This window comes from Morone saxatilis, unplaced genomic scaffold (assembly GCF_004916995.1).
Source record: "Morone saxatilis isolate NCDOM2014 unplaced genomic scaffold, NCSU_SB_2.0 Contig11, whole genome shotgun sequence".
NCBI lineage: Eukaryota > Metazoa > Chordata > Actinopteri > Moronidae > Morone > Morone saxatilis.
Genome location: NW_023339663.1, coordinates 25735465 through 25748276, shown reverse-complemented (window position 1 = coordinate 25748276; position 12812 = coordinate 25735465). Strand labels below are relative to the sequence as shown.

General features: G+C 41.0%; 1 protein-coding gene across 1 annotated transcript in view; it reads left to right on the top strand.

The window, feature by feature from the left end:
- The first annotated feature begins 1054 nt into the window (after nt 1–1054).
- The window catches only part of LOC118343408 (T-cell immunomodulatory protein-like), a 34505-nt gene continuing 22747 nt past the window's right edge, over nt 1055–12812 (top strand). Inside the window, exons 1-2 of the mRNA XM_035682209.1 lie at nt 1055–1150; nt 4155–4233. Of these exons, the coding sequence (XP_035538102.1) occupies nt 1055–1150; nt 4155–4233 (175 nt within the window). The remainder of the gene's footprint in view (nt 1151–4154; nt 4234–12812) is intronic.

Here is a 12812-nt window from a genome sequence, read left to right as displayed (position 1 = left end):
AGAAGTGCTTAAGAAAACACTGTTCGTGTGTATAGCTCTTTGGACCCACTGTATTTAAGCCTTTCTTAAAAGTTCTCATTTATTAATACTTAATGGTGTTCTATAAATACCCTTAACAGTGTAGAAGCAAGAATAGGAGGATTATGTTGTTGAGTGAATGTGGAAGCATGCAAACAAACAGTTATAGCTATAGACAAGAATGAATTGTAATTGAATGAATGGATGACAGGGAACATTCCACAGTTTTCCATGAATATCAGTGACTTATGCATTCAGGGAAAGCTTTAATCCATTTTAAAGAAAACACATCATAAAATAATTCATTTAAGTGCTCACTTTTGTTTGGATGGGTTATTGAGGCTATGTGTACACTAAATGTTAGTGATGAACCATCTAATGCCGATGCTTTATCCGCCCACTGTATCTAGTACGTTTGAGCCAGGGACACTGTGATGTTCCTTTTGAATAGGTGCATCGAGTTTGGCTGCTGTTTAGTACAGCGCAGGGTGCAGACCTTATTAACAGAGTATTGGGTTTCAGCGTGACTCCATCAGGCAAATAAAGGCAACCTAGACCCAGGACCCTATTAGTATGCTAATAAAGTCACTTCTCTAATGACTGATTAGCAATTCAGCGGATTTTGTCCTCGCTATGCTTGTACACACAAATAAATGAAATGCACTCGTAGCACACACTCACACATGCAGCATTAATAGTTTGTGCATTTACTTTTTATGTTTCTTATTGCTTCCAATTTATTTATTACCCTCCCTTCTTTGGTCATCTGTCTTGTCCACATTAACTTACCAAATAGAAAGGATGATTAAATTGTATGAAATACAGTGTTACTGTGAGGAACGCTTAAGCATGACTAATACGGATTACTAATACGGATTTTTCTTATTTTAACAGTCAGCCACAGGAAAGTTTATTTCTCTGTGCGAGTTTGACCCTCTTGATGTTTGATACATGTTGATACAGTGGCCCTTAGGGCACAGCAACAGCACCATCACTGATGACTCTTGTTCCACAGCAGTGTGTTATTGTGTTGGACATGGGACACATGCTGAGCAACATGTCTAACTCTCTGCATCTGTCTTCCTCAGTGCTCAGCGGCCTCTGCTCCAATGACTGTCCGGAAGATGTCAAGGTAAGAAATCTGTCTTTTTTTTTGTCTACTTGTTTTCTGTGTGACTGACCACTGATCAGTCTGGCCAGGTGTGTCTGTCTTTACGCACTGCACTTATCTTTCCAGGCATACATCTTAATCTTCCTCCAGAGTCTGCACTCAGCAATGTTTCTGCAGGAAGAGACAGATAGGCTGGAATATCCCAACTGCTAGCAAAACTTATTGTCTATGGGGAGAATCAATTTTATATTCAGGAAATTAGGGAAGGGGATTTGAATGTGTGATGCGTTTTTGAGCTCTAGGGCAGTATAAGCTCCTCTTTATATGTAAAGTACCTACCTTTTAGTGCAGCCTGAAAGAAATTTACAAAAAAATGTAAAGAACTAAAATAAATTAGGTTTGTTTTTATGTGGCATGATTTCCACCTGTTCCTGCCCTCCCCCAATATTTTTTCTTTATGCAGACGAGTAGCAGACTTTGATAATACAAGACAGTAGCCATGTTTACTGTATTGTATCTCATGCTCTTCCTTGTGGTTAAGATTAGCATTGGCAATAAAATATCACTGTTTTAGAAGAATGTTTTAATACAAGGGCAGTTTTTCATCTCCTGTCCTTGTGGGGGCTCGGGGTTTACTGCGTGTTGCTGTTCAGGGACACTTTGACGGTCATAGTCTGCTGAGACTGACTTTGTACAAATATTTTTATAATATATTATATTATAACAATAATATCACCCAACCCCCCCCAATCACCGGCCCTGTAGTGGGAGATGAGTGGCGAGTTTAATAGCTGCAACAAGCTTTACTAAAGAAAACAAACTCACCAATTGTCAAGAAAGTAAAGGAAAAACACATTTTCGGCATTAAACAGAGTTAGATGTGAAAATATTCTGGCTCTACGTGCTGATAATGACTCTGACCTCCCTCGCTCCTCTACCCTCTTCATGGCTCTCCTCTCCTCTCCTCTCCTCTCCTCTCCTCTCCTCTCCTGTCCCTGCCATGTCTCCATCTTCCCGAGAATTACAGTCTTGTTTGGAGCCTCTGCGAATCGCCTTGTAACTGTATTCCCTGTCGTCAGACTTGTTGAAATAAACGCTCAATTAACGATTCGCACTTAGATGTGAAAATACGCTAGCTCTACAGTAGTTCTTCCTCTCATTCGGCGGCTCAGTGTGTGTACTGTACAGTGTGTGTACACTGAGAGTCTCTCATTCTTCTGAGGCACACCATTAGCTAAATTAGCTAAATAAAATGACAAAAAAAGCCACAAAGCCAATCGCCGAAAGCTGAAATATTCGACTCTAACCAGGGTAACAGCAGAGGCCTTTTTTATTTAATTTTGCATTAGTCTAATATCAAATCAGCACATTGAAGGCTATTGAAATCCTGATTAAACAAAGCAATGACTCCGCCTTACGAGCTGTTCAGACTGAAAACAGCTTTGTGTAAAAATGTTGATGGGGATTTCAGATTCTGGTTAGAGGATGTAGTACAGTCCATGATGGCCAGTTTGATTAATCATCAGTTTGAAGGCTTATCAGATGCCAAAACACTTCATAGCAATATATAGTACTATGAGGGGAGATTCTGTAACCCGGAGCAGCAATTATTTTATCATCTCAACAATCACAAAGTAAACAGATAAGACTGTGCCTTACCAGATAATGTTGCATTGCCTTGCAGGAAGTTCTGAACTAGGTTCAGCTTTATTGTTTGTGTTGTTGAGGTCCCTCATAAAGGTAAAGAGCCCTCAGTTTACATTAGCTAAGCATTGTATAGTAAACAATGTTCTACTTTATTATGTTGTCTGATGGAGTTACATTGGAGAACAATTCCCCTTACAGCCAGCAGATGTTGGGTGGTTAGTCCCCCAAAGACAGACAGTCTTCGACCTCCGCCCAACTCTGGTCGGGAGGAGGGGCTTGAACGAGGGTCAGCTGACATGCTTTGACTTGTACAAATGCACACACGACATTAATGCATTGCAAACATACCATGAGCTCTTCAACTACAATGCACTTTCAGAGTGAAATGTAGCCATCAATTTATGGAGCACTTAGCTTTAAGCTATTTTTATTTATCCCAAAGAGCTAATGTCTGAAGCTTGTGTGTAGGTGGACAGAGAAATCTGACAGACATACAGCAGCCAAGCATCACCCCTTGTACAACCTTTCACCAGTGGAAAGCCCTTTGCAAAACACATTAGCTTTGACATCAACAAGAGGCTGCTGGTACTTTGGTTGTTTTGGTTTTCTGTCTGTCTACTCTTCCACCCGCCTGTTGTCTAACTGAAAGGTATGATGAATGCTGTAGAAGAGTGGAGCTTGCGGCTGTTTCTACTCCTCTCCTCCCCCATCCATCACCCGCTGTATCTTTTCATTTCACTCTCTTGCTCCTCTTCTTCTTAGTCACACCTCTCTTCCTCTGTCTTTCTTTGAGCCCACTAATCTGCTCCTCCGTGACTTTCTCCTCTCTCTCTGTCTCTCTCTCTCTTTCTCTCTTTCTTTTTTGACCTCATTTCTATTCCTCCCTCACCCCGAGTGTCACAGCATAAAGGGCCAACTCTCTCTTCAGCTGCGTGTACGTTTGCGAGCGTAACGGGCTCGCGATTAGCTGATGTAAAGAGAAGGATGGCTCGACAGATCTCTTCATTAGATGTCATCCTTTCATAATGAAGCGATAAGACGACCCATCTGTATCCACCCACATAGGAGCACAAAACACGCAGCCGTCACACTCATTTATGCTCAGTCAGATCCAAGCCAGCTAGGTCAGACGTTTACCGTGTCACCTAGTAAAAAATAAAGAAAAGAAACTGCTCAAGGTCACAGCGGTGACAGCATCCCTTTCTGTCTTTCTGCCCACTCTCTCTCTTGTCTTTCTGTTTTTTTTACTCCTCCCTGCTTGTCACTCCCTGTCCTCTTTCACCCTTGCTGAAGGCAAGCTGAAAAGATACTTGCAAAATAACAGAAATGTATCAGTTATTTTTAATTTGTTTTTTATTGTGTGTGTGTGTTTTTGCAGCCGTTTGGTGTTAACCAGCCAGGTCCCTATGTCATGTACACAACAGTGGACTCCAATGGCTACCTGAAAAATGCCTCAGGTAAGTACATTCTTTTTTACATTTCCATGGTACCTTTCACTTCGTGTGCTTAACGGCCCTCTTCAGCCACAAAGAATAGCCAGAGAGGGATTTATTTTTCTGAAAATGTCACTGCCTGAACTTATATACATCCACATCAGGTTTATTAATAACACAAGCTCCTAACAATGACAGCTGTCCTTAGTCTGACTGAACACCACAGGGTTTGTTTTGGAGGAGTTTAAGAAAACATACCATGAGAAGAAGAGGGGCCTATTGATTTTATTTTCTTGCTTTATTTATTTTTTTTATAAATGAGAAAATTGGCTCAAAGACAAAGGCCGAAGCAGAAAGGGCAGCTAGAGAAAAGGCAAAAAGAAAGTCCTCCCAAAGACTGCTGTAACTGAAGGGAGAATAAATCAGTTTGATAAGGCTGTAATACTCGCTCTGTGATGCTTCTGGAGTGTGTGTGCTTGGTTCCCATTATTCTGTCTACATTTTAAAGTAAGCATAGGACTTGTTGGATAACTTTGTTTCCCTGTATCTCTATAAATGCAGGTCTTGCTCACATTTGTATTTTGTAAAACATATCTTAATATTATATTCTTACAGGAAAGTTTATATTCAGCTGTTGCTTGTCAAGATTCAGTTTTAAAGTCCCAAGTTTTCCAGCACTATCTTTTAAATATTAGGCCTGGAGTTAGTGCAGTGGCACTGTCTATTGGATACAGTTTTCTGTAGTTTCTGAAAAGCTATCGCAGAAAAATATGTTGAAAGCTTGCAAAACACTGGAGGCCTTTTTTCCTCTGAAGTTTCTTTCACAGCGAAACTCAACAAGCTGTAGCTTCCTCATTTTTTCTGCTCGCTTAAGTCCAAGGTACATACCTTTCTGGGAAGGACCAGGAAGAATTGCGGTTGTACAAAATTTTGTTCGGCAGCGCTGAATTGCCTGCAGTCCTCTTTATATTTGTTACTTCTTTCAACAAAGTTCATAAGGGACGGTGATCATTAGAGTGTATTCTCAATGGGCTACTCCCTTCTGTCATTGTGAACCACTCCTGTCAACATCTGGCTGTGTTCTGTACCTTTTAGAAACACAAGGTACCGTGCTGTAAGTAGGAGCTTTTGGTCACAATTCTCCCTCTTACACAGATTATGACTAGCATTCCCTTAATGTCAATGGAAAACCCTATGACTGCAGCTTAATTAATTGTTATGTTGTACCTAGGATCACTGGGTCGAACACTACCCTACCCAATTACGTCAGGCTAATAAGGATAGAGAAATACGTATGTAGAGAGAGATAGACGCATAGAAGGATAAGACAAGACATTGAGGACAGCAGTGCTGTGCCATATTAGCTGCAGTTAACCTAGTTGATGTTACATTGTGGGAAGGACACAGAGCTGGATGAGGACAAGATGCCCTGACAGCCTGGGGTCAGGGATATATATAGTCTGCGTGTGCATGTTTCTGTGTGCAGCATTATCCCACTTTGTCAGATTTCATTGTTTCATTTATCTGTTGGCACAGTTGGAGTATATACATATTTAAAGAATGAGCAGAAAGATCACAGTCTAACATCATTATTATTTCACCACCATTAGACAGCTATAATCTCCTGGCTACAAAACAGTGCTAAACCTAGTCGTCAAATGGCTACAGACTTTTCAATTAGGTGCTCATGTGTGTCCAAGCCTAGTGGACAAAATATTAACCTTAGCCGTCCCGTATTTAGTTGTCTTAAAGCATGACAAAAGCCCAGTTTTATTGCTTCCACCACACACTCCACTGGTTTAAAATATGCAGTTACATTGCAGAGGGAGTGTAAGCAGTGGAGAGGGCTATCACCACCTGCACCCACGCCCACTGCAGTGAAGATGGAGATGGAGTGGGATCTAGAATCCCATTAAATGTGGAGGCGGTGACAGTTTTTAAATCATACTAAAGTGAGGTGCTGAAAGATATCCAATAATGTTGACTTTTTTTTTTTTCAGTCTGAACTTGAAATTACCTGAAACATCAGCAATTAAGAAAGCCAGTTATTGCACAGCACCGATGCAGAGCAAAACAAGATATTTTAATCTGGCTGCAGGGATTTGCTCCCAGTCAGCCATAATGACTTTACTGAGGTTTGCCAGCTCGCAATCAGCGTTTCTATTCATCCAAAAGGTGCTGGATGTGGCTGAGGTCAGAGCTCTGTGCAGGTCAGTCAAGTTCTTCCACACATAACTGGAAAGATCTTTTTTATGGACCTCGCTTTGTGCATGGTGACATCATCATGTTGAAACAGGAAAGGGTCTCCCCCAAACCGTTACCATTAAGTTAGAAGCACACTGTTGTCTTTCTGTTGACTTGCTTAGGAATGTTGTTAAAACATGATTGATGCAGCTCACTGTTTTTGACACAGTGGCATCCTGTAAACAAGCCTTTCTGATCCGCCTTTGAGGGTGATGTCGCAGCATCAGTATTTACCCTTTCCAGTTCAGCATGTGAATTAGTATTGTATTCTTCTAGATATGGTCTGTATATGGTAACGGACTCAAGGTGTGCTGGGCCAACAATACAGGCAGACAATCAGTATATGTATATAATTATTTTATGTTATGTTAGGTTAATAAGCAGACTGTTTCATTAAAAGCAGTGGAAAACCAAATTACTGGCAGGCATTTTGAGAGGTGAAATGAAGCAGGTTGGGACACAGTAGTGGGGTTGAAGACTCATACCATTTAACTTTTAAGCCCCTGGTTTTGATTCTTCTCAGGGAAAAAATCCACAGACACAAAAGATTTTACTAAGGGTTATTTTTCACTTGGATCCAGTCGGTCCATCTAGTTTATGTGAAGAACAGATGGTCTTGACATTTTGTCCACTCAGCCAATACATCTCTTTCTGGAAAAAGTCTCTGGATCCCTGGACAGTGTCTTTATGTTCTTGCTTTGGTATGTTCAGTAAGCAGAATGCTATTTTTTTAACATAAGAAGTCCTGGCATATTACAGTCACAACTCCGGCTTATTTTTCCAGTGCATGTTTGACTGGAGTGTACGGAGGGAGGAGGAGAGCAAGAGTAGCCAAAGGCTTTGCCGCCACAACTCCCCAGACCCCTCATTTAACAGCAGCAAAGTGCTGCCAGGGAGAAGGCTGCCTCTGTGTGTGCGTGCGAGTGTGTGCGTGTGTGTGTGGGGGGTGATTTAAAGTGTATTTATTCTGTAGCTTGTAGCTCGGGGAACAGCCAGCAAGGCTGCCAGAGATGAGCAATGATGGGGCGCACACAAACACACACACGCTCGTATACACACACCCACGATGTCTGGGCCTCTCCACTGGGGCTCAACGATCTTCACTTACCCTTCACCCTCCTGAAAGGGAAAAAGGAAAGGAGAGATTATAATATACTGAGAGACAGAGGCAAGGGCCAAGGAGGCACAGTATATGAATGGAGTTATTGTAGAAAAAGAGGAAGAAGGAAGGGAAGGAAAGAGTAATTGAGTGATGGAGGATGGAAGATAGTCTGTAAGTAAGGAGAGAGAGATGTATGGTTAGGAAAAGGCGGGAAGTGGGTCAGAGGAGATCAGGAGCTGGTATGTGTGTGTTCATGTAATTCCCTAAGATTGTTTATGTTCTTCAATCTTAATGTACTCTTAGTCCATATGTGTTCATATGTCCATACCCTGACATCTGTCTCTTTATGACCTTGCGTGTATGTGTGTGTATACGTGCATGTGTGTACGTACCAGACAATGGTGTGCCATGCCCCTTACTAAGCAGGTTGGATGGATGAGCACGGGCTGTGATTCTGACAACACCACACCTCATTATCAACTGACTCCTGCTGAGACAGGAAGAGAGGAAGGACGAGAGAGAGAGAGGGAGGGAGACAGGTGGGGTGGTGGAGATGAATAGTTGAAGTTATTCATTAATAACCTTTTTACTCCTCTCTCTCACTGCGGACACTCAGAGATGCTGAGAAGGAAAAACACCGCACTGTGTTTACCTCCGGGTTTCAGCCCACACACGGTCATCCAGGGCCATTTGTCTTTAGATGACAGGGGAACAGTGTTACATGTAACTATCAGTGGCAATATTAAGATTATAGTCCACAAACAAGAAGAGTAGATGACAAACAGAGGCACATGTTATCTACTCAGCTAGAAAAGTTGACTTTGATGAAAGTACCCCCACTGCCTTGAATTCATTAGGCATATTGATGGTAGTGTTGTTTTTAAAATGGTTGCCTTATGACGCGTAGGACAGGAAAACAAATTAACCTTTTTTTAAAGGTAGAACAACTATTTGGTCTATCAGCCTCTATCAGGAATGGTGACAAAACAGAGTTCAAACATCAAATCCAAAAAATCCAAAAAACGTTTTTGCATTGATAGTATATTGAAGGCTTCTTTGCATCCTACTATCTGTTTTTTGGTTTAGTGGGACATTAAAGACATCAAAAGATAATGAGACTCAAAATATTAATTAAGAATTATTTATTTTACCAGTAGTTTGCCAAATGACTTTAGATCATGAAAGTTCTGAACAAAACATCATCCAAATGTCTCCAGTTTTGTTAAAAATTTAAAATTTTCCAACCAGACAAACATTTTTCACTGATCTGTGGTCTTGACTGACTAATTGCATTGGCTCTGTGCATCTGCGGTTTTGAGTCTCATCAACTTCGTGGACTCCAGTAAACCTGCCCTCAAGTGTAATTCTTTTTATTTTTTTATTTTTTTTAATACATTCTTTGATGTATTTATTTTTGGGTTCAACTGCTCATTTATGCTAACCGAAGACTAACAATAATAGTTGTTTATGTTCTGTATTATTTGCTAATTAACCATCTGGGACGTTTTCATTGAAACTGATTGGAAAAGGGCAGGCCCTTTCAAAATATACTCTGCAGGTGCTTGATCACTATCACTATCTATCACAGGCGAACTTCAGTGAACCATACAACGTAGTCAAACTCCAAACCTTACCAAAGTCAATCAGAGAAGAGCGAAAACATCTTGTCTCTCTGTCCAGTTTTACTGTAAGTGATGCTTGCAGCATCTACGCTAACCTCTATGCGCCCACCCCTGTAGCTGCCAGTACTTCCTCACAGGATGCTGATTGGTCTGGTGCTATGTAGTTTGACCACAAACACATAGATTGAAGCCTTGCAAGATGGATTCTCACATGATCTCATGATTTCACCTCAGTTTCACAACAGTTTTCAGCAGTATACACACCTTTTCTGGGAAGCTGTGGAGAACAGTTATTTTATAAACAGCTTTTCAAAGTGCACTTAGATAAAACACTGCTTACATTCAGAATTTCCTTGAAATGAGCTTATACATCTTTTTCTCTTGTGGAATGATGAATGGTTTGTCAGAATTCACCATTTCTTTTGAGTTTTTTTAATTCAATGCACATCACCCCTTTAATATACTTGAATGGAAATCCACCTATTGTCATTGCCAACAGCCCGTCATTATATTAGCTTCTTAGAACCCAACATATTTAGCTGTTAGTGCTACCAAGCTGTAAATTGAAATAGAATGAATAACATCGCAACGCTAACAGGCATAAAGAAAGAATGGTACCAACTCGGGGGTAGTTAGCTGTATCCAGACGGGACGAGTGTGTCTGCAGTGCCAAAGATTATTATGCACAGACAGGGACCAGAGGAGGAAGGAAGCGAGAGAGGACATTAGAGAAAAGAGTCACAGGAAGAGGGAGGACAGAGACAGAGAGACAGAGACAGACGGACAGAGAAAAGAGTGAGAGTGCTTGTAGGGAGGAGAATCATAACAGACCCAGATCAATGTGGAGCTCTCTGCAGACTGTCCAATTAGGCTAATGAGTTCAGGGGATTAGCAATGGCTCGCTCACACGCACACATGGCACACACACACACATTGTACATGCACAACCTTTAAAAAAAACATGTTCACCTGAAGCAGCACATCCACAAACATATTTATCATATCATAACCTTTTCGACATTTAGAGGATGCAAAACAACTTAGATGTAAATTCAAATGGAGAATTGTGTGTGTGCTGAGCTGTGTTGACTTATGCGTTCACTTGAAACCATTCTTGTTGCTTTTTGCTACATCATGCTGATGCCTTAAGCAGTGTCGTAAAAGCCAACCTATTGTGCTTGACGTCATACTGATCTACAGCCTCATCGGGTCAATAGTGAGTGTTAGGCTATTCTCAAACCATTTTATTGCACAGCATACGAAAGATAGGCTTGAAACACACAGGGGGAATTCACAATATGAGTGTCAGATAGGAGAGTAGGTGGATGAGAGAAATAAAAAGGGTTGGAAGGGGAGAAAATGAGAGGGTTCAGAGGACAGAGCTGAAAGCATAAAGTAGAGTTGCAGAGAGAAAAGGAGAGGAGTAAAAATGAGGATGGAACAAAAGAAAAAGATAGGAGATGGGAGGAGAAGAGCACAGAGAGACCAGAACAGAGGGAGAGGAGAGGAGAGGAGAAGGAAATATTGGAGTGGAATGGAAAAAAAACAACAGGAGAGATAACCCTCCACGCAGACATGGAGAATTACTATTGATCAAGCTTAGCATGCTTTTTTTCTTCCCTGTTTTTCACTCCTTCGCCTCCCTCCTCCATCTCTTGTCCCTCATTTCTTTTCTCCTCCGCATCTGTCCTCCAGCACTCCTCTCACTTTTCTCTTTCAATTCTCACCCTGTAATCTCTCTCCTCTGCAGCCAGGTTATAGATACCATAAATTGTCAAGAGACTGTTTAACTTTTAATTTGTCACCGTTGTTGTCTGGCTGGCTGTTGATCGGTTGGTCTCCAAAGATCCTTGGGTTTGAATGAATGAAATGTTTGTATTTGTGTATGTGTTTTCATGTATTGCATCTTACAGAAGAGAGTATAAGTCATTAAAATAAATTAAAACATTGCTTATAGCTCTAGGTTTGTCCTAGGATTCATCTTCCCCATTTTATATGATGACGATGAGCAGAGCAGATGCTTACTTACAGATGCTTATGTTTACTGTTGTAATGGAGAAAATTGGTCTTCCACAGTGCCTTCAAAAATCTCTCCGTGATAAGCTTAACTTCATGAAGCCACCTTTTCACCACATCGTGGAAGTTTGACAGTCTTCAGTGTACCTCTGCTTATGGAAGAAAATATTTTCCAATACTCCCAACACTGGCAAGGAAAATATTCTGTTTTTGCTAGCTGTCAATTTTTTACTCCTTCTGCCAGTCTTGCAGTGCCTAGATGTCATTCCAAATTACACTGTGTTGCACTAAAACTCACCCCGTTGAAAACTCCCTTGGTGTTATTGGTACTGTTTGCTGTATTTGGTTGAGTCTTGCCTCCAAAGTCTTTCAGAATAGACAACTTTATGAATGCTTATTTTCTAAGCAAATGCACAATGCTGCGGTCTTATAAGTGCATTGTAATCAAAATCAAAAATCGAAAGCACTGCTCTTCTAAATCATTTCTTAAAACTTTCTCAACTTTTTCAAGCATTTGTAACATTTTATTAATGTTTTTTTTGTCTGACTTGTTTGTTTTTTTCTTTCAATTTTCATTATCTTCTATCGCTTTGTAGTTTCAGTTGTTGCTCATATTTTTTCTCTGAAACTGAAATAAAAACTAAAGTGAGGTATGACATCACTGAATAAACACTTCATAGACTAAGGACAGAAAATATGAAGGAGCTTATTCATAGTGAACCTGCTATTTCTATTTCTTTTTTAGTAAGCGCAAACTAGGGGGAGGACAGCTTTCTTTAGGTCTTTTCTGTCTCACACACACACACAGTGTCATTTCGGTCGTGGTCTGGGCGCAGGTGTCAACATGCTTCAGTGCTGTTGTGTTTGAGAGGCAGTGCCAAGCTGGATGGTGATAAGGACAGAACAACTATAAAGCCCTCTAGGTTTTTCAGCCTATCACCACGCGCACACACACACACACAACACACAGACACCACAACCACACCACACACACACACATACGCATATACACACATTTTTCTCAAAAATCAATGTCCAGATCTTGACACCATTGTATTGGCACTGAAGGGGGCTCTCAAGGCGAGGCGGGCTGTGTGCGTATGTGTGTGCGCGTGCACTCCTATCCCTCATGGCTCCACCCTCCATCTCTGCAATTTGCTCCTTTTATCGCCATCAGGGGAGCAAATGGTTTCTATAGCGACAGGCAGTAGGAATTTCTTTGAAAACATTTTTTTCTTTTAGTTTTAAAGCCCTGAGGAGTGTGTGTGTGTGTGCGCTGCAAGCCAATTATGTCTATGACCATTATTCCTTCCTTGATGAATGGGTGGGATCATATTAGCATTAGCATATGTCAGTAGCAGATAGTATATTGTCACTTTTAAAAGTTGGGTTTAGGTTTTGTGTTAGATTCCTCATTCATGTTTCAAAATTGTTATTGTCGAAAAGGAACGGATTTCCTTCTGTGCCCATACACACACCTAACTTTGTTTCAGACTGAAACTAGACATCACATTGTCACTCTACATGTCTGCCCAGAGGTGGTAAAACCTCCAGACAGGACGAGGTCTTTCATGAGGATATGTGTCATAAGACCTCTGCAGATGGACACACACACACAC